We start from the raw sequence: 22969 nt of genomic DNA on the forward strand, positions 1-22969 counted from the left end.
AAAATCTAAGCCTGACCTTCAGCCAGTTAACTAACTGACAGCTTAGAGCGTTGGTGGTGGGGAGGGGGTTGCATAACAACTTAAGTCCCGACTAACAGTTTCTTAATATTGCAATAACGAAGGAGACGTTCGCTGCACCGTAACACAGGGGGGGGGGGGGGGGGTGCACTGTACAGAACACAGAGGAGCGGAGGACGGCTGCAGGGGACAGCAGAGAATTCAAAGGCATTTAGTCTAACGGAGGCCGTGACCTTGTCAAAGAACAAATCATTCATTTAACAAGAATTAGATTTAATAAACAAAAAGGGAAGGCCAGATTCAGGAACAATACGACGAGTCTCCCCCTACTCCTCTATCAAATATGAAATGTACTGGCCTTGTATCAAGGTAACGTGTGCAAAGAAAAGTATGTTTTGCCATCAGCAGGAGCAACTATTGCAAACAGGCGTACCGTTTTTTCCCCAACACAACCACGTTGCCTCTAAATGTTTTAACCTTCACATATAGAGACATTTGGGGATTTGTTGCCCTCGTAATTGTTGTAGTAAATAAAATGATATCAAGGTCTGTGCAGTGAAGCCCACTTGTCGCTCACAGTCTCTCATTTCTTATCAGGCACGGTCTGAGGAAAGGTTTGTGTTAAGCCACTGAAACACCAACAATCCTCAGTTCAGCTTCAGCCGTCATGCTCCAACATTTCTGCTTTATTCCCTCCTCAGCTATAAAAAAAAAAAGTCAACTAACGCGTTCAAACATTACAGGAGCTGAGAGCTAAAGAAAGGAACACATTGTTGCACAATTTTATGCTCTGGATTCATAAAAGTCCAGAGATATTTTTCCCTTTTACTTTAGTTTCTTTGCTTCATCTAACATCGGCTCTATTTGAGGAGGTTTTTAGATGAACTCTACTTTCTTTCTAAAAATATATCAATAAAAAAAAGTGTTATTTGTTGAAACTGTTGGAGTCTAGTTTTGGAATAATACTGCCGTTTTTATAGCATGTGTATTTTAGATCAAATACAGTGTGCATGTATTACCAAATTACAATAATTACAGTTGGTTATGTTCCGGTGCATTGCTGATGTAGGGACTATATGTTTTGCATTAAAATGAAGCTGTGCAAGGTGCAACTATGCTACAGTGTTTAAAGGTTAATTTGTTACCATTTTGTATGTAAATCAATGTGCAATAACTGCCATAGTCATTTCTTTTGCAAATGTCTATAGACTGTCCATTCTATAGTTCCCCCTTTTAATCCAGCAGAGAACTAGAGCAAGCAGTCAGGATCAAGATATTAGTCAGTTTACAAAATCATATTAATTCCTTCCACATAAACTGTAACACTTTGTAACTTACAGTAATTTATTATTCTCACAGTCATTTTTATTCTTATCAAAGCTCTTTGAGAGTGGATTAGGTGTACAATAATTATGTGTGGCATTAGGCCATGATTACTGCTGGATTGTGTTCTTTTTGCTGCCCTGCAGTCGGTTCAGTGAGAGGGTAAATCAGCTGCCTTCATCATTGCATCGTATCATAAACTACTGTGGCCAAGAAAACATACACAACGTAGCTCATTTAAAACAATCCATGTGTAAACGTGAGCACACCTGACACGTCAGTTCAAATGAAAAATGTTCTTCTTGCAGCAAACTAAAAAAAAAATCTTTGTATTTCTTTTACACAGTGACAATAAAGAGTCCAAAGCTGACCTATAACAAAAGCCTAAAATAGTTTCTAAAATAATGTCGGATGTGGGGCCAATAATTAAATATCAGATCTAAATCCAGATCTGCACTTTACAGCCGACTGGAGCATCTGTATTGGTCAGTGTTGCAGTGGGACAATGTCAAGAAATGCAGTGATTTAAATGTGTTTATAGGAATAAATCCCGCTGCAAACACAAGTCTGTCAGCTAAATATCCAAAGTCATTCTAGGTAAAGATAAACCTTGGCTGAAAACAGTGGTGGGAAGTAACTAAGTACATTTACTCAAGTACTGCACTTCGCTATAGTTTGGTGGTACTTGAACGATAATACTATATATCACTACTTTTCAGATGGAAAATGTGTTGGTAAATAAATACATGTTTTAAGACATATTACATAAAATCCCAGTAAATATACAAATATTGCTATTTTTGAAATCTAAGAGAAGAGATATCTCCCACTTTTCTATTTCACGTTTCCACGCCACACTTCTGTAGGTCGCATATTGATCCGTGATTGGCTACTTACCAGTTGTTCACAACTCTTCAGCAGATGAATGCAGGCGTCTGTGTCAAACTCTACACATCATTCTGCAAAAACAAAAAAAGAGTGGAGGGGGGGGGGGTTCAAATGAGCTCCATCTACATTATTAAACGTCCGTTTATAAGTGAATAAGGCATTAATAAACTAATAATAATAATATAACATATGATAGGTGCTACTACTAGTAGTACTACTTCTATTAAAGCTTGTAAGCTACATTTTTCTGCCAAACGTGCACTCTGAATGCAGGACTTTTCATTGTCAGGGAGTGTGTTGATTTGGATATTACTATTCAGAATAGTTGTTTCACCATCGACTGTAAATCACTTGAATCACAACACAGATTTTTTTTTTTTTCCATCGGTTCACTGATTCACGTGGCGGCCTCAGGTCCATTTTTACCGGGACTTGTCATGACTTTCAGGCCCGCCTAAGGACCCGGTGTGGTGCAGAAAAGCACCGAGGCTGAACGGGGAATCAAAGCATGTCATTCTCGAGCTGCGGGCCGCGCCACACACGAGCCGCTCAACGCACTCCACCGTGCGGGAGCGCGAATGACAAAAGCACCGTGTCTTTAGCCGCTCTGCTGGCCCGCAACCGGATCATATGACTCGGCATATCCGTAATGCTCTTAGACCTGCTGATGGCCAGCAGTGGCTGCGCTCCACAAGACCAAAAAGCCAAAAGGAGTTTAACGGATGTGTTGCTGCGATTATTTGGCCAAGTATCTTTATCCCACATCTAGATTAGCTGCTAATGACGGAGGGAAAAAGCTCGTTGCAAAAAAACACACGCTATGTAACCCGAGAACAAGGGCCATTACTGTGTGAAGAAACGGGTTTAACCGCAACACAACACGGGCTCTTCAGGCGCATACATGCAGTCACAGTTCTGGAGTATTTAGACCCTGTAAGTATCCACACAGCAGCATAAATACTCCAAGTAAAAGGTATGCATTCAAAGTAGAGAAGTAGTAGCAAATGTACTGTAAAGTTTAAAAAGTAGAAGGACTAATTGTGCAGATCGGCCCCTTTTAAGACGTATTATAAAATATATAATAGAAAAATAGAAAAATCATTGAAGATAAAAGTAAGCAGTGTTTTAAAGTTGTAGATGGTTGGGGGTCACTTTAACTGAATATCGATTAAATTGCATTATATGTGTATATGTTGTCATATATTTTTAATGCACATTAATCTGAAATGTAACTGGTAGTTGTCAAATATGAAATGGTAGTAAAGTACAATACTTCCATAAAAAGTAATAGTATAAAGTAGTAGTATAAAGTAATGGAATACTTGGTGAGTAAATATACTTTATATACTCTAATTAAACGGAACCATAGGCAGTAACCCGTTGCAGTGGTTAAATTACAGCACATGCATCTGCAGGTTTCTTTTTTTTTTTCTTCTGAAGTAAAAATATTTATTTATGCATTCAAAATTAAGGTTTACATCACTTCACAGCAAATGCATTTCTAATGGGAAAATTCATCAATTCAACGCTCCTAAAAGGAGACATAAATGAGAGTTCACTGTCATGAGCAGTCAGAAGCCCCTGAACAAATTAAGTTAAACATCTGTGGAAAAGGACAACAAAGCACATTAAAAGCTTTATGCAACCACAAAAAACACTGACTGGAAAACAGGTAACATCACAGTGTGGTCCTGTGGAGTGCTCTTACATTATGTCTTTATCTACTCCCCCCCACCCCACTGATGTGCACCCCCCCTCTTCTTACAGCAGATACATGTCACCACTAATGGACATCAAGTGCTTCCTTTTTTTTTTTTTTTTTTTTTTGCAGCTCTCTTCTGGACATACATTAGAGACAGAAAACCCATTTTTTTTTTTCAAACCCATAAGTAGAGCTCATACACGCACTCGCTCACCAGCCTCTCTTTCTAGTGACAGCGACGTGTATCAGGCTACAGGATGCTCTGGAAAAAAAACGTGAAGATTGTTAACGAGCTGAAAGGAAGGAGAGGCCGGCGTCTGTGCAGCGACATGAAGAACAATCGGATTAGTAGTTTATAAAGTTAGATAGCGTTCGATTCAAACAAACAGCCTGCTTAATATAGATACAAAACGTCTCACATTACAGCAGTAAGAGGCTCAAACACAGTCTGTGCATCATTTATTTGTTTTGCTGAAAAATTATGAAAATATGAATTCTGCAAGCTTTTGTTTTATGTGTTTAAAACACCATATATTACTTTTTGAGGATATGAAAGCAAAAAAAAAAAAAAAGCAACAGGTGCCCAAAGCATTGCATTCTCATATCTAGATCCTTCAAGTCCTCTGAATACTGATCACTGATCAGTCTCTTGAAAATAAACAGGCGACGCCGTCGTTCAGTCTGCTACATTCAAACCTCGGGCCACAAGAGGAGGAGGAGGAGGAGGAGGAGGAGTCCAATCTTCTCCCGGGTCGTAACTTCTGATAAAAGAGTGTCGTCCTCCATTTTGCTCTTCACCTGTCTCCTCTTCAGCTCAGCTTGTTCTGAATGTTCATCAGACTGGTGTACGACTTTGCCCGTTTGGCTGGGAAGACACAGAATTTACTTTACTTTACAGAAATGACAGAAAAATACATTTGACTTACTTTGAGCTATTCTAGTAATTAAAGTACAAGATGTTTGTTAAATTGTTTTTTGTTTTTTTAAACGTGCATTAATAATATTCAAATTCAAGCCGAGGTGGTTGTGATGAATGGATCGCTCTATTAGCACAGACATCGGCCATAAATGAACATACAAAGCTTCCGGTTCCGCTCCATTTGTGGGAAAATGTCACATTCACAATCAGGACCACAGCCTCACGGTTGTTGTAGTTTTCCTCTAACTCTGTCCAAAATGTCCTCATTTCATCCTATTAGACGTGTGTGTGGAATTGTCATAATTAGCATATGAAGTAGCGAAATGCGGCCAAAAACATTGACGTTTGTGGCAAATTGGAAGAAATTCCCTGAAGGTGTTCCTGAGAGATCACATTCACAAGAATGGAACGGACGTGAGGTCAAAGGGCGCGGGGATGCAAAAGTCATGGAGATGTGAGAACATGAGTGTAAACAGTAGGCGATGTTACACTGTCAGGGGCAACAGAGGATCACAACAATATATATATATATATATATATATATATATATATATATATATATATATATATATATATTACGTTTGTAGTGTCTTCATTTTGCTTTATGATTAGTCTGATGTTAGTAACATTAAAAAACGCTCCTGAAGGTCAGCCTGCATAAAGACCCTGAGAGAAAGGAAAAAACTCTGTCGGACATAATGATGATATGATCAACAGAATATCAATACGGTTTATTTCTTATTTCTCTTTATTTCACTCCTTCCTGAAACACATTTGAACTCAGATTAGGAATTAGAATTCTAATCTGACAGCTCTGAATAACGTGAAAGTTTGGATAAAATAAAAAGTACTTAAATTACTCGTGCGTGCTACTTGAGAACAAATCTGTTCCCAAAACCTAAGTAAAAAAAGTGACCGCCCTCCTCAGTCTTTGGAAACGCTCTCTGATGCTTGAAGGCCACCATCATCCACCAATACACACACAAATAATTCCTTCAACCTTATGATCCAGAGGTTTGCAGGAGGCGACCCCACAACGCTATAAATCAACCTAGAACACTCCCTCCTTCCTCCATCTTTGCCAAACCCCAATATCACAGTCAGTCCACATACCCCCCCCCCTCCTCCACAAAGACCCCAAACCCCTCAAAAACCCTGTCAAAAAATCTCTGTGTGTGACAATGAGCGAATTAAGCCGGTTACTCACGGTGTATGAGCTTGCGTTTCTTTTGTTCGGAGTGAAGGAAGCTGCTCAAGTAGAAGATGATGGGCAGAAAGAGCATGAAGCTGGACACGGCGATGACAGGCACCGTCTCCTCACGGGGGAAGGAACAATTGAAGTTCTTACTCCACAGTCTGCGAGTCATATTCATCTGAAACGAGGCAAAGTGCCAAACGCAACAGCAGCTTCAGCTGAGCACATAATTATAGGACATTAATTCGACTCTCAAATGTTTACTGTACTCAGGGATTCCGCATCCTGCAGTTCTTATCGGCAATAATAGAAGAGGATTCAGGAGCGAAATCCTGCAACCACAACAAATATCTTTCCTTCATTTTAATAATGATTCAATTTTATTTAGTTTTTTTTTTATTTCTTGCATTTCTGATCACATTCCTGGAATAAAGATCCAAGCTCAATTTTCCATTTTTGTCACCATTTATCATCATTCTAATATGAAATCAGCAATCATTGAGTCATCGTAAGACCAAACTAAACCTAAAAATAATATCTAATTTCATAATCAAGGCTAAAACATCGACTCACAGCAGAAAACCCACACTTCCTGTCTCTTCACAAACCTGACTTCTATTTCACCTTCATTTCGATGAACCCCTGACGTACATACCGCATCCTCTATGTCGATGCACATCGTCTGATTGGCCTCCATCCGGCTGAACAGCTCATTCAGGCCTCTGTACGACGTCTTACAGTCTTTGCACAGGTCTGTGTGGTTCCCCTGGAAACAACGGACACCGTCGTCAACTTCTGAACACAAAACATCTAACAAGACGGACGGAGGTCGTCTGCTAGTTCACGCTGTACCTGTTGGTACTTCTTAAAGCAGGCGATGGTTTGGTTGTACGCGTTCAGGAAGTACAGCGTGTCGTTGGTCAGGCTCTGGAATCCTTTAGTGATGCATTCTACACAACAGGAAGTAAGAGCATCATTAGGTCGATGTATTCAAACAGAAGTGGACGAATGAAATCAGACGCGCGGTAACGCTTTGTGATGGTTTCACCTCGCAGAAACAAGCTAAAATATTAGTATATTAGGAAATAAGACTCCACCTTCTCATTTGTGAGGGTTTATTTCTCGGTTGCACGTGATAGTGAACTGACACACCGTTGCATTTTGGAGTGTGTGTGTCATTGTGAAACAGGCTATTTGATGACATCACCTGGGCTTTTGGGAAAGTTGACAGGCATTTATCACTATGTTCTGACATTTAAAAAAAAAAACCTAATAATCAATAAATAATCAGAATAATTCTTACAAACCCACATAGTCATGCTGGTGGGAAAACTGTGTGGAGATCTACCAAAAGTCACGAGCTGCTTACGGGTCATGCTGGGTATCGTTTGGCTGAAAAAAAAGTCTGTAAAAATGAGTCGCATGTTTGATCTGGGGTGATTAAAACCTCCCGTGAGTTGCCGCTCCTTGACCCCGACCTCTGACCTCTTTGGTCAAACGCATACCCATCAGTGTGTGAGTCACAAGTTCAAACAAAGGCCGAAGTTCCCAATTACCCACATACAAACACAATCAGACGTATGTACTTTAAATGAACGCAGAGGACTCACTGTCACAGTCCGATTTGGACCAAATGTCTTTCATGTTGCTGTAGAGCAGGTAGACCAGCATCAGCCGGTCACTGCGCAGGAGGCTGTCCCTGCAGCTCTCGTTACCAGGACCCATCTGAGGACACACGGGCACAATCATCACGTCATCCACTCAGATGTTTCTATTCAGGCAGATGTGAATTCTTGTTTCCTCTAATTTGTCACCAGCAGTCAGTCACACCACGAGACTCGTGACTGTTGACGCACAAACAAGGCTTGTCCTCCTCGTGCAGGCAGACGGGTTTAAGGGCAAAACTTTAAAAAAAAAAAAAAAAAAAACAGAATAAGGGAGTTTGTTAGCGAGCACGCACCTGGTCTGACGAGATGTTCACATAGGTGTAAGTGAGGCTGCCGTATGTGGAGAAACACTTCTGGCAAACTTCAACGGGTCGGGCAGCAGTCACCAGGCAGCTCACGTAGGCGGAATATCTCTGTCCGAATATCTTAAGCTGCTCGCCGCAGTAGCCGCTGATCTCCAGGTCTTCTGGGAAGGACGAGAGAAGGCTGAGGGAGAATAGGGAGTCCTCACCGGGTTTAAACACAGGCGAGTTAGCCGCCGCAGCAACAACAGCCGCTGCTGCTGCGGGGCTGAGAGTCGTGTCCGCTGAGTCCGATGCGGTGACGTTTACTCCGCCGTATAATAACACCAAGACAACCAGAAACGAACTGCTTTTGTAAAGAGACATGGTCGAAAGCGGAGATTAAAACAGCTGTTCCTCTTCTTTCAGCAGCACACAACCCATGACTTCCTGGTTGTCTCCCAACGTGATCATGTGACTGCCTGGAATCTCGCGAGAGCAAATCATCATTTCACGGCATCAGTTCTACTGTGACTCCACATCACAAATATATATATATAAATATATATATTATATATGTATGATTTCACTTGAAGTCTATGTTCCCTCACAAAGCCTAGCATTTACAGTACTTTTGCCACTTTGAGTGAAAGAAAATGTATTTGATCAATAACAGAATCTCTTGTTCAGAAAAATGCACTTTCTAGCAGTAGACTACAAAATAAGAATATTACAATATAAGAATAATAATTATAATAAGAATATACGAATAAGAAAAATAATAAGAATAAGAATTAGAATTAGAATATTTATTCAGGCCTATAAAAATGATATAAACTATGTATAAGTGAATCACAAAATAGAAGGACGAGTTGAAGCTATTTAGACTGCAGTGTAGGTCACTGCCTACAGTTCCTGTAAGGGGGTGTGCGTGCGAGCACGTGCGTGCGAGTTGGAAAGAGATAGCCGCTCCCCCTGGTCTCCTCATTATTTAAGGGTTTTTGACACCATACAATTTTGCAATGTGCGCTCGGCTAGGAGAAAAATAGTCACGGAGTCAAGGTAAACGATTTGGGCTCCAATCCTGATTGTGATAATTGTCAAAAACCCCCTCGAATCAAGCAACCGCAGTCAATGGTCGTTAATGTGAAATTAGTGGCTCTTGATAACTCGCAGGCCGCATCAATTCCGCAGTCATCAGAGCCTAATGAAAATAAGGGGGGAGAGAATGCGCGCGGCATTAGCGGCCTATTCTGATGCCTGCGCACAACTCGAGTGGTAAATATGGATTCTGGCCTCTAATGCTCCTCTCACTGCACGTGGCACTATTAACTCTTCTTCTCCCCTGACCAGAGTTCACATAATTGTTCAGATGTTCCCTATTCCTTTATTAGCTATTTTCTCGTCTGGTTCTCAGAGAGAAGAAGTGATTACAACCTTAATGATCATGCTTTTTTATTATCTTTTTATATTTTTGTGCTCTCATGGACGTTCACTTGGTTACACTTTAACTTTTGAAGATGTGTCACAAACACATCTTTCATATGATTATTATTTGTTGTTGTTATCGTCCTTATAATTATTACTATTATTATTAGCCTAATGCATACATGTGAATAAAACGTATAGCTTATAGGTGAGTCTGCACTCGTCATCACATCATCCACTAAGTTTTGGATGTCTTCCCTCTGCCGGCTAATCAGCAGAGCACCAAGTATAATCGGCATATCATTATTATTTGAGATGACCGTTATTGTCAGATGGCAGAAAATGCCTTCATTAGCATGCGATAGATAGAAAAAAACCAAAGAGGACAAAAATCACTAATTAGGCCCATAAATTAGACGATGGTGATGATGAGAGCCCTTCAGCACCGAAGGCAGGACTCAGTCCAAGAGGCTCCTCGTGATTTTGTGCACGATATACAGCATAGCCATGAAGACGCTGGTCAAAAGAAGGTATAGCCAATCATTGAGAGAGAGAAAGACCACAAACCAAAGCTGGAGGCCCCCATCTGTCTAAAGATCAACCCTTTAGGGCCTTTAAAGAAGAAGTACTCTGATCTTTTACTCAGCTAAAAGTACATACACAACAATGTAAAAACAGTCCATTACAAGTTAAAGTATTGCATTCAAAATCACATGTACAAGTATAAATGAAGAACTATGAGCTATAAGTATGAATTCTGCAGAAAAAACAGTCCCCATGCGAGTGATATACTATTGTATATGACATCATTAGATTGGGAATGCCAAAGATGTTACAACTTCAATGTAATCCTTAAAGCATTATTTAAATAGGCCTATAATAAGATGTAGGTCTATAAGGTAAAGATTGTTTGCCCAATTTTGGGATCTGAGGTTGTGATTTGAATCCTCTCCATGTGAAAGTCTCCAACTGGACAATTACAAAAGGGGTTAACTCAAACCGGTTCAGCCTTAAACTTGGCTCTTGGCGTGGGGAGAGAAAATAGGCTAGCTGTAAAGTTATGCAGAAGTTATTCTTCATCCTTCGGGCCGTCCCTAATCCGCCAAAAACCTCATTCTTTCATCGGAGAACTGTGCCTCCTTTCTTGTTCCCCCCTCTCTATACAACATAAAGTCAGACTGCATTTAATGGTTATGTCGGGATGGGAGAGGGGCTTTCTTCTTCCCCCTTTCTCCAGAATATTGCCCTTTTCGTCGTGTGAGTCTCCCAACCCGCGGGGACCCCCATATTCTTCCCTCCGCGTCTGACTCGAATCACAAACTAACCCTGATTTTCACCACTTTGCTGGGAATTGCGGGGAGTGATAATAGAGATTTCGCTTTCATTTTATACGCTTGACTTGGTTATTGTTGCTTTTCTCCTCTCCCGTGATTCTCCCCTCTCCAGGGATTAGCCCTGACTTCGCCCGCTATACTGGCCGCCGAAGTGCCCCTGAGCCCTGGGATGACAATTGATGCAGATCAAGGCGGGCCTATTCTGCTCCTTTTGAAAAGGGCCGAGCTGAGCCGGGTTAAAATGAGGGAGTTTTAATGGAAGGAACGGATGCCCCTCCGTTTGCTTCCCACAAATTAATGGCTAGAGTTTCTGTGGGAAGATGTTGACAAACATTTAGGCTAATATAATAAAGGAAGTTTATTGTCATCTCATGTAGAGCACTGCAGGCGACACAGACATTCAGACTGCATGACGACGACGATGATGATGGTTGGAGTGAGAGGATGAAGCTGTTGATGATGGTGACGTCAGGGATGATAGGTGGACGGTAATGGTAAGTATGATATGCATGTGGAATGATGGAAGAAGAAGAAGATTACTATGATCTCGGGTTGTGCTTGGAATGACGGTGATGATGACAATGATGAGATTAAGTACAGAGATGCTGATGAAGATGATGATGATGACAATGACATGTATGGTGATTGGAGTGGTGGTGCCGCTGATGAGGTTGAGGAACCAAAAATGCAGATAATGTTGATGATTGTGATCAGTGAGGAAGATGAGGAGGGTGACGGTCGTACGTCCCTTTAGAGGGGGCCCGACCTTCAGTTAAGGCGCTCAGTGTTTCCTCCACCGCTGGATGAGAGGAAGCGTGAAGAAGAGAAGAAGGACGGATGTGCCGACTGCGGCTGTGCTGCTGCAATCCATCAGCTCCTCAGGTGTTGCCATCTTTTCGCTGCAACAGTTTGAACCGGTCCGACTGCGCAGAGCTGCTCATCACTAACACGTCACACAAGAGAAGGTTTCAGTATTCGCCGTGTCTCCCCCAATCAGGCATCTCTGCAGCACTGTGAGAAGTTAATCTTTGTTGACAGTGTGTTGTGCACTCTTCCGTGGGCCCGGTTGGGTTGGGACCACTCCTGGAAGGCCTGGTCTGTGCTCATATAGAGGGGGATAATTACCAAACACGCAGCCGACAGCAGCGACACAAAAGCCGCTTTGACTTCCTCACTGCTGGTCGCCTCCAGGGGACGGTCCCGCTCCCCGCTCGCCCCGCTCACCCGGACCACTTCTCATCACTCCTGAGAGGCAGAGACGTCTTGTTCCATAACAAGACATGAAACTGACTTCTTTCAGCTCCAGTGAACTGGACATAAACCTCGACTGACAACCTCCAGTGCCCAAACAGAACAGGGAGAGGACGGGTGGGCCGGGACAGAGGACAAGAGAGGGGTGGGGGGCGGCACAGGGCGCACTAAATAAAGTTGTTATTCACTTTAATCTTACATCTTGAGGGGAAAACCACACCAAAGGTGCTGAAGTTCAAAACTAATGTAGGCCTATCCAGTTCCAAAAGACCAACAGTGCAGCGTTTGCATTTTGACAGTTTTGGACCTCGTTCACAGATGTTTGTCAACTTTTTATGAGTAAATTTATGATTTCTCTCCACGGTCCTCTCGGAGCCATCTTTCTCTCTCAGAGCTCAGCGTGTTACAGCATTGAGAGCACGACGTGCTGTAAATGTAATGGGCCGGGAGTGATTGTTTCTGACAAGCAACAAAACACATCGTCCCGCCCCTCAAATTAGTCCCCCAGGAGGGGGTGGGGTGAGGGGTTCATGTCCCAGGAGACACATCGGCAGACAGCATGCCAGCATATAGTATGAGCATGCATGTGACTTCCAGCATCTAACCCAGAGCCACACCGGTTCCACTGATTTAGTGGGTTATTGCGACTGTAAACAAAGCTTAAAGCTGGTTTCACAGCTTAAAGAAGAAATCCTGACTAAAATTTAATTATCATTACAACCATATATGATGCAGCCACAGCTAAAAATCTTATCTTCCAGTTAAATTACATCATTATTATTTTGTGATTTTTTTAGTTTTTGCTGAACCCCCACAATATCAGGAAAAAGTAATTTCCTTAGTTTTAATGTTTGCTACAATATTTGCTTTTCAATTTTGAAAAACTTATAAAATTACACTCCAATACATCAAATTAAAGTTACCCTTTGGAGTTTAAATTGAGTTTTACGACCGTCAGTAAACTTGTGTTCTGCATGCTTCAGGCCTAACAGACATGTCCAATCTATAAAAACATGTCCTTTCAAAATAAGACTCCAGCATCGGCTTGTGAGGGTGTAACAACAAGGATGCTGTAATGTATTGATACAATGTTCATGACCTTGTTGTAAAATAATTCATATTAACTGTTCAAACAAATATAATGAAATATTTCAAATATTTATGAATCTACTCTTTTGATTTATAGAACATGATTTTACAGAGCAAACATTTTTCAGAAGATTTACATTTACAGATGAAGGGTTTGATATCTGTAAATAATAAAATCATTATTTAACTATAGCACATTAAAACGTTTTTGGCGTTTTCTATAGTAATATTAGTGGTCCAAAATGATGTGAAATTGCTAAGTTTTAAGTCATAAATCTTAAAATGTTGTGAATCAGAATGTAACAATGACTGCTGACCGCCAGCATATGAATAAAGGAATTTCTTGAACATGTTTTTTTTTCCACTTAAAGCACTGGAAATACACAATCCAACAAAACCTCACAGTGATTGAAAGTCAAATTCAAATATAGGTATATTTCCTTTAAATGTATTTATAATACAAGTGTGTGTGTGTGTGTGTGGGGGGGGGGGGGACTACATCCAAAAGTGGAGCACCTGAGGCAGCACAGAAATCTATAGCTGTGGTCGTGTGAATAAAAAGAGAAAGTGTTCTGCCAAAGTGAAGCCTCTGAAGATACGCTGGCACCTTAAGGTGTAAAGTTAAGGTAAAGCAATGAACAAGTTTATCTGCATCATTGAACATGGAATGAAATAAAAAGGAAAGCAACAACAAAACCCTGCAGTAGAAACAGAGTGATTCAAATCCGAGGTGGAAATCATTTGGGGTTTTTTTGTCAAAAAGGGTTTTTAAAATAAAAAGCTGTTTCTGACCGTCGTAAAAAGCAGAGGAGCCGCAGTACAGCTCCGCGTTATCCAGTTATATTATTCATAGTGGACCGGGGATGAATAGGCAGTTAGCTTGTCTGTTAGCAAGGGGTTAGCTTTAAAGCAAGCCCTGATTTGTGAACGAAGGAGTGGGAGGAGTGGTGGAGGGCTTGGCGTTCAGGAAAGCCTCTCCTGGGCCAGAAGAAAAGGATTTGGCCCAGATGCACGCAGCGATGTTAACTTTGAGTGGCCCCTGTGGCTCGAGCTCAGTGCCCCCTCCTTCCTACTTCCCAAGCCCCCAGGTTGCCTTTGCATGACATCATCCCCAAACTATGCCCCCCATACCCATGTGAATCTGAGCTGTCACAATCACCAGCCACCCCCCACACACACACACACACACACACACACACACACACACACATTAAACTGTACTGTGCCCCAAACCCATACGTTTCTTCCACCTCCCCCTCCTCCTCCTCCCCCCTTTTCCCTCTCTTCTTCTACCACCAATCTCCTCCCTTCTTCTTCTTTTTTAACCCCCAGAAAGGCATTGTTTGAGTCAGGGCTTGATCAAAAAACTGTTGCCCGCCAACCACAGGGCTTTCTGTAAATTCAATAAGGCCACCTTAAAGATTTTCCTAATTAATGGATGACATCTTTGGCTGGAGGAGAGGCTAGGCATTCTGCTCCAGCTCGCTCTTTGTTCGCCTCCTAATTAACTTTCCTAGGTCACTCAGGTCCCCGCAACCTGAGAGTGAAGAGCCCCCATTGAGGAGGGAGTTGTAAACTTACTTTTTTTGCCTCGGCACTTAAAAGGGGAAAGCAACTATAGGGAACAGAAAATATCCTATTTAAGTCCTTTGTGAGTGAACTGCTTGCACATGTTCCAATAAAGGAAGTCTTCTAAATAAGCTGCCATGTTGCTCTCCGCTCCCCCTCTTTCTCCCTTATCCCACCTCTTTCACTCCCAGCTCCACAGAAAGGTTATGAATGATAGCTCTGGGTTGAGGGGGGGGTAAAGGGCCAAAGGACAGCATCTGGGCATTGTGGAATTGTGAGCATCTGAAACTTTGAGGGAATTTGAGGATGGGAAAAAAAGCACTGAGCTCCAGGGTGGTGGGGTGGATGATTGAGAAAATGTGGTGAATATGAGAAAAAAAAACAAAAAAAAACAAGTGCCTCTTTGCCCTCATCATTGTTTGGGTGTTTCTAAAGGACCACATGTCTCCCAGCCGCTTTCATCACTCTTCATCTTTATCTTTCAAAGTTAAAAGAAAACACACAGTCCTGCTGAAACACAGCTACATATGAAATGTCTTCACATAACACAGATTCTGTAGCTGCCTTTCATTACTTAAAAGTAGACACAGATAGAGACAGCGTGCATCGTGTTGTCATATTTTGTTTTCAATATGTTTTCTTGTAAATTGAATGTTTTATTTGTTAGTTATAAAGCACAGTCCTAATATTCTTACTGGAAAAAAAACTAACTGACAAGAGCAATGCACACCTACATTAACGTCAATCTATTTCTAATTCTATCTAATTGATTTTTTATTAAAATTTTTCCAGCATATGTTACACAATTGACATTAAAGAAGCATGTTTGCGATGTCCTGGTAGCTATTTGTGTGTGTGTGTGTGTGTGTGTGTGTGTGTGTGTGTGTGTGTGTGTGTGTGTGTGTGTGTGTGTGTGAATGGTAGCGACCTTAAATCACACATGTGAGAACTTTTGCAGCAACCTGGCTCCCTCATTACACCTGAAAGAATAAACTATATGTCATGCAGTTTTGTATTTGTATGAAGGCCCATCTAGGGACGGGCATTGCAAACGAGCTCAGACTATAAGTGATTAAACATAGCATTTTAGGCAATAAATGAGAGGTAAATAACATTAAAGAGATTAAACGCTAAAAATTAAATTAAAAAATGAAGAAATAATGACAAAAAAGGGGGAAAATGTTTGATATGTTTGCACCACCGTTACCTTTTAGACAACGTTCATTAATGAAGTGTTTACTAGTATATTGAGGAGGCCAAAGGTTGCATTGATGATCATTGGTGATTAAAGCGTTCACTGTTTGTCGATGTGTGTTTGACCCTTAGGAGGACCAGTGTGCAGCAAGCCCTGGTCTAGTGTGGAATCATGTAGTCATGAAAGCATAGCTTCTTTCTTTTTTTTGGAAATATTGGCAGACACAGAATCCAGTAAACATGTACTTGGGCTAATATTTCCATTGTTTTTCAGCTTTTTGTTACTATATACAAACAAACAACAAACCCACTGGTGCACCCACCTAGAAGAACAGAATGATGCATAAATAAAAAGGTCACCTCATTATATACAGTTGTGGTCAAAAGTTTACATACACTTGTAAAGAACATAATGTCATGGCTCTCTTGAGTTTCCAGTTATTTCTACAACTCTGATTTTTCTCTGATAGAGTGATTGGAACAGATACTTCTTTGTCACAAAAAACATTCATGAAGTTTGGTTCTTTCATGACTTTATTATGGGTTAACAGAAAAAGTGATCAAATCTGCTGGGTCAAAAATATACATACAGCAGTGCTAATATTTGGTTACATGTCCCTTGGCCATTTTCACTTCAATTAGGCGCTTTTGGTAGCCATCCACAAGCTTCTGGCAAGCTTCTCGTTGAATCTTTGACCATTCCTCTTGACAGAATTGGTGCAGTTCAGTTAAATTTGATGGCTTTCTGACATGGACTTGTTTCTTCAGCATTGTCCACATGTTCTCAATGGGATTTAAGTCAGGACTTTGGGAAGGCCATTCTAAAACCCTAATTCTAGCCTGATTTAGCCATTCCATTACCACTTTTGATGTGCGTTTGGGGTCATTGTCCTGTTGGAACACCCAACTGCGTCCAAGACCCAACCTTCGGGCTGATGATTTTAGGTTATCTTGAAGAATTTGAAGGTAATCCTCCTTCTTCATTATCCCATTTACTCTCTGTAAAGCACCAGTTCCATTGGCAGCAAAACAGCCCCACAGCATAATACTACCACCACCGTGCTTGACGGTAGGCATGGTGTTCTTGGGGTTAAAGGCCTCACCTTTTCTCCTCCAAACATATTGCTGGGCATTGTGGCCAAACAGCTCGATTTTTGTTTCGTCTGACCACAGAACTTTCCTCCAGAAGGTCTTATCTTTGTCCACGTGATCAGCAGCAAACTTCAGTCGAGCCTTAAGGTGCCGCTTTTGGAGCAAGGGCTTCCTTCTTGCACGGCAGCCTCTCAGTCCATGGAGATGCAAAACACGCTTGACTGTGGACACTGACACCTGTGTTCCAGCAGCTTCTAATTCTTGGCAGATCTGCTTTTTGGTGGTTCTTGGTTGACTCTTCACCCTCCTGACCAATTTTCTCTCAGCAGCAGCTGATAGCTTGCGTTTTCTTCCTGATCGTGGCAGTGACAAAACAGTGCCATGCACTTTATACTTACAAACAATTGTTTGCACTGTTGCTCTTGGGACCTGCAGCTGCTTTGAAATGGCTCCAAGTGACTTTCCTGACTTGTTCAAGTCAATGATTTGCTTTTTCAGATCCATGCTGAGCTCCTTTGACTTTCCCATTGTAGCGTTTGTGGGCGTTTGTATCTAATGAGCCCTATTTAAATGGCCTCAGAGAAGTCACCAGCTGTAGTCACTCATAATCACTCACAAGAAGTTAAGAGGCCATGCTATGAAGCTCATTTCATTGACACAACTTTCTAAGTCACCAAAATTGCTAATTCATGTTGCTGTATGTATATTTTTGACCCAGCAGATTTTGTCACTTTTTCTGTTAACCCATAATAAAGTCATGAAAGAACCAAACTTCATGAATGTTTTTTGTGACAAAGAAGTATCTGTTCCAATCACTCTATCAGAGAAAAATCAGAGTTGTAGAAATAACTGGAAACTCAAGAGAGCCATGACATTATGTTCTTTACAAGTGTATGTAAACTTTTGACCACAACTGTATATATGTTCATAAACACACACATACACCATACATCTGTATGTAGACACGCCTGCATCACTTCAACAAAGTAAATATACAATCATACACATCATACATACACAATATGCCCAAAAATCAAATGACAACAGGATTGGCCAGTAGGTAGAAACCAGAGTGCCCAAATGATTACTTGTCCGACAGAAAGAGAGTAAAAAAAAAAAAAAAAAAAAGAATCCAAAAGAAAACAACAGTTATGTTTATTGTGCGCCTCATGATTTAGGGTCTGTATACACTATCAGCCTCACATTATATGAAAACTTTAATCTTCCTTGACGTCACACTGAAAACATCTTACAGCACAATTACAGCAAAATCGTCCGATATCTTGTCAGGTTTAACTAAAATGACCACAAATCCTACCGTAAGGGACTATAGACACAAAGTATCCGTCGCCAACCTACAAATACCACATGCTCATCAATATTCTCATCATGTCACCTGACACACACTTGTCCACTGACCTAGATCTGCTCTCCAAAGAGCCTCATCACACACATTACGCCCCAGTCTGAAAGCAGGGAAGGTCACATGCCCTGATTCTTTCAACGCGCCACCGGTCCCCAGTGGGTCTGGGTGTGTATTAAGACCTACGAGGTGAGTGTGAGCCTCCTGATGACAGCTCCTGTGCTGCAGGGTCCCTGAGGGTTAATGACGAGTGGAAACTGTGACCCCCAGACTGTGACCGTTGAACCTGACCTGTGGAGCCGGCGGGATAACGTCAGGGGAAGCGGGGCAAAAGCAAGACGGACTGCTGAACAGAGCGGTGATGAACAGCAGAAGGGACTGTCAGAGCGACCGCAGGTGAAGCGCCGCCGACAGCCATTCTGTGCTTAATCTGTCTGACGGCCGGGACCACTGTTCACACCGCTGCTGCTCTTTAAAGACGTTTAGAAACGCCGTGTGCATGGAAGGCACATACACATGTATATGCCACTGACAGGCAGCAAACTGTTAAAGTTACCCCTCCAATCAAAACATGTTTTATTTGCCTCTTTCCACTTTGACTTGTTTGACCTTTGGCAGAGTTTTAGGTTTGACACTGATCAGCGGTGTCATGAAATGATGTGCTTTAAACAACAGACAAAGTTGATACATGTGAGGTATGTATGTTCTTAAAATATCTATTACAATAAAGGAATAAAAGTGATAAAATTGCCTGTTCTTTAATTAAGATGTGAGACGTGATCGGATTAGAGTTTTGAAGTTACTCCGACATTAATATTCAAAGCAAGAGCTTAATGAGCGTCCATCTTCTACTGAACATGTATAAATCACGTCATGATGCGCATGCAGACGTAGAAAAGTATGAATAAGTTTGAATAAGGTAACATTACAACGTGTTGTATTTGCTTTATTTGTTTACCTTCTTGCACTGTACTGAATATTGTAAACTTAAATGTTACACTGTTGTTTAAGTTGTAACAATAGTTGTTGTTGTTGTTGTTGTGAAATAGTGTCATCATTATTGGAGGGGTTGATGGAAACAACATTCAAGAGGATTACCAGGAAAATACATAAAACATGTAACATGAAATTGACCAAACTGCACCAGTGCAAATAAAACAGACTCACCAATTCACCTAAAATAATGGATTAATAGTAAAGTAAGTGTCACTTTATTCCATACATGAACTAACCTGAGCCCTGAATATAAACGTGCTTTTTGGCTACATTTCACCTACAAATCTAGTCAACATAGAGTCACCTCTGCGAGAATGAAACCTGTTTTTTCAACTCTGGCCAATCCTGGCATTTTCACACACCACTTGCAGGCGGAATATTAAATGAACTGTAGATACATTGATCACATCGCGGGCTCCTTGGCTCTCACAAGTTTGTCTTTGCAGTGTGAACAGACTAAGCCCCTCTACTCAGCTGTCATAATTTGTTAACGAGCCTTTTCAGGGAGGGAAAAAAGAAAAAGAGAAGACAGAAAAAAAAGAAAAGAAGGCTCTTCACGAGTGACTGAAAGCAGAGGTCCATCCAGAGGGAACCCAGGGGCGACATCAGACCGATTTCAGACCAGCCCGTGATGGCATCTCTGTATATTTTAATATTAATGATCCCGGCCGCAAAGCCGCCTCTAAGCCTCCAACAGGTGCCCCAGTCCCACTCGAGTCTGAAAAACCGGGATCATTCAACACCCCACTATCCGCCACCGCCACCGGGAATCAAAGACTGCAAATGAAGAGGAAGAGGGGAAAACACATTTAAAAAAAAAAAAAAAGGTGGAAGAGGAGTTAGAGAGTCAGCCGTCTCTTGCAAATAAGTTTTTGAGTCACTTTCCCCAGCTGAAACACCGGTCGATATTCCCCCACCCCTTGAGAAAGAGATTGACTTTTGTTTGGAGTTTGTGAGAAGTGGGAATCAGAAGCGGGACAATGGGACTCCCCACAGTGAGAGGCTGAGAGGAGCCATCTCAAATCAGTCAGCCAGAGGACTGACTAATCCGTCCATTGTCCCTCCCCAGCCACCGGCCGCACATCAACACATTCGCCCCCCATTGTCCCCCACCCTCATGCAGCGGGATTTGCTCTCCCCAACAGCCAGTTTTGTCCACGGCAGTTCGAGCGGAAGTTTCTCACTGACAATTTGCCCCAAATAGATTTGTCAGAGCGTCCAACTGCACCGCACCGACTTGTGGGTCTCTGGGTTTGGGTTCTGGGTCTGTGTTTTATTGGTGGGACTCTTCCACGGAGAGGCCTTGGCATGTGGGTGTGTGTGTGTACATGTGCACGAGTTTGCATATGTGCGTGCAGAGGTGTGTCTGGGCGCAGATTACGCACCAGTGGAGGAGACGGTGGGGTGAAGTCACTGGTGTGGTGCTCCTGAGGGACTGGGATCTGTCCTCCCTGGGATTACTAAGAACATCTGACACCTCTGTAAACTCCTGCATGGCATTCAACAGCCACTGGGCCACCAGCAGCGGTGGGAGAGGGTTTTCCAATCTTTTATTTAAGTAAAAGTATAAAATCACACAGCAAAAATACTTTTACATTAAAAGGCATGCATTCAAAAAATAACAACATAAGTGAAGTGTGAACGTATAACCAGGAGAATGTACTTAAAGTGTCAAAAGTAAAAGTACTTTGTATTGTTATATATCACATCATTAGGATATTATACCTCTAGCATTCAAATTGCAGGAGGGGGGGGGGGGGGGGGGCTATGTATCTCAGACTGCAGCTAATGATTATTTTTATTATGGATTCATTATTTTCTTGATTTATTAGCCAATTCATTTTTGCTTTTGTAACAAAATCTGAACATAGTGAAAAGTGCATACATCAGAATTACATCAGAATTGAAATAATCAAAACGAGCCGCAATTGCTCACATTTGAGAAGAACCATGAAATGTTTGAACTGGAATATTTGAGTAAAAACGTACTCAAGTACTTAGTTATACACCACCAGAACAAAAAACAAAAAATGAAAGGCCGTTCATCAGTAAAAGCATGGAATCAGACACGCGTGTGATCATCAGGTGTGAGCGCTGCTTATGACTCACAAACCCTTGAAGAGAAACAGTTCCAATGTTCATACTGGAGAACAATAGTCTGAGTTATTGTCTGGGTTGACTTAAATGGGTTTGTTTATTCTAAAGCCAGGGTGTCAAGACAAAAAACAACACTTTACACTTTATCCACTTAACTCAGTGGAAGGTAGGCAAATGAAAAACAAACATACATTGAATGATGAATGATACATTGTTTTTTCATTATTGGATCCGATTAAAGTCAACTTATGCTGCTTCCCATGCTGCACACATAACATCAAAAAGTCAGTACAGTCTGTCGATGGTGTCCAGATGTCAGGCTCCATCTGAAAGCCGGTAGTTTACTTTGTTTCCTTGTTCGAACAAATGTCTGATATATGTTCATGATTTAGCTTCCAAGTAAAAGGCTCCAAGTGAGGAGAGCTCATCTTAAAGTTTTGATTATTCGTATGTAGTTAAAGGCTTATTATGTCGCATGGGAGAGCAGTCACCAAAAGAGCGATTACTGGATTAGGAGACTAAGTCAAGATCACACCCGAGACACATTTCTCCTGAGGCGGGAATAAGAAAGGCTCATCTGTCTATCGGCTCTGCAGCACTGACTGCGTGACGCAGAGATGGGTTGATTAAAACACAATGATTTCACATTTCAACTCATACAAACATAACACAATTTGAACTGCATCTTCACTGAACATCGGACAGGTAACCTGCAATGACTCCTGTTGTAGAACTGTCCGTGGTGCTGAAACCAGGCTGCCTATTTTCCACTTAATGTGGAAAGTTGAATCATATTTTAAGACTGTCAAGTATTCGCATTATGTTGGAGAGGGTTTTCTGTTGTTGTTGTTGTTGTTTTGTAGCTTTGTTGAACAAGACATGTGCCCACTCACATGTGTTTCATCAAAACAGCTGACGGAGTGATTCTTTAAGACAATCACCTCGTGAGCTGAACAGCAGCGGTGTCTGTGGGCTGCAGAACGACTGATCTCCCCGGTCACTTTTTAAAGGACGCACGGCTGCGTGGCTCTTTGGTCGCCTTCAATTCTCCCCATTATTTGCTCTATGGAGCTTAGTGACTTCTCACTAAAGCCAATCGGTGTACGCCTGGTCGGTTAGGGGCCTGATAGCAGCGCGTACAAAGATGGTTCAACTCGGACGCCACGTAGACTGTAGGAACAACAAGATTGTACTGTAAATAGAACACAAAAAAAAACTGGTGTTTATCATCTTAACGCACGAGTGCTGTTGTTATTCTAATTTTCACAGCATTAAAATGTCAGCCCGAGTTGGAAAAATGAGACGCAAAAGGTGAGCAGCTGTTTGCACCGGAGTTGTGTTTCTGCAGGTGTTCCTCATTGTCCAAAGTCCGCAGCGGATGTCAAGACATTAAGAGCCCGCGTATTGTTTTGGAGTGACTTGTTGGACTCTCGCTAGTTTCTCCTTGTTTAAGTCTATCCCATAGCATGTCAAGTATCTGCATACTGATGCTGAGCTCCCCCCTAAAAAAAAACAAAACAGATACACAATCCACTGGCCCCTTTGTTAACGTCATTTCATTGA

At 41.7% G+C, this 22969-nt stretch overlaps 1 protein-coding gene across 1 annotated transcript; it reads right to left on the reverse strand.

Moving 5' to 3' along the window:
* Positions 1–4373: 4373 nt before the first annotated feature.
* On the reverse strand, positions 4374–8452 carry ostm1 (osteoclastogenesis associated transmembrane protein 1). The gene is made up of 6 exons (XM_068724687.1): positions 8006–8452; positions 7656–7770; positions 6898–6995; positions 6701–6811; positions 6058–6223; positions 4374–4796 (listed from the first exon to the last, which is right to left on the reverse strand). Exons 1-6 carry the CDS (start codon positions 8378–8380, stop codon positions 4741–4743), a joined length of 921 nt encoding a protein of 306 aa, XP_068580788.1. The 5' UTR covers positions 8381–8452; the 3' UTR covers positions 4374–4740.
* Positions 8453–22969: the final 14517 nt, after the last annotated feature.

The sequence above is a fragment of the Cebidichthys violaceus genome, unplaced genomic scaffold (genome assembly GCF_023349555.1).
Source record: "Cebidichthys violaceus isolate CVI_PGR_0920_01 unplaced genomic scaffold, fCebVio1.0.p SCAF_31, whole genome shotgun sequence".
NCBI lineage: Eukaryota > Metazoa > Chordata > Actinopteri > Perciformes > Stichaeidae > Cebidichthys > Cebidichthys violaceus.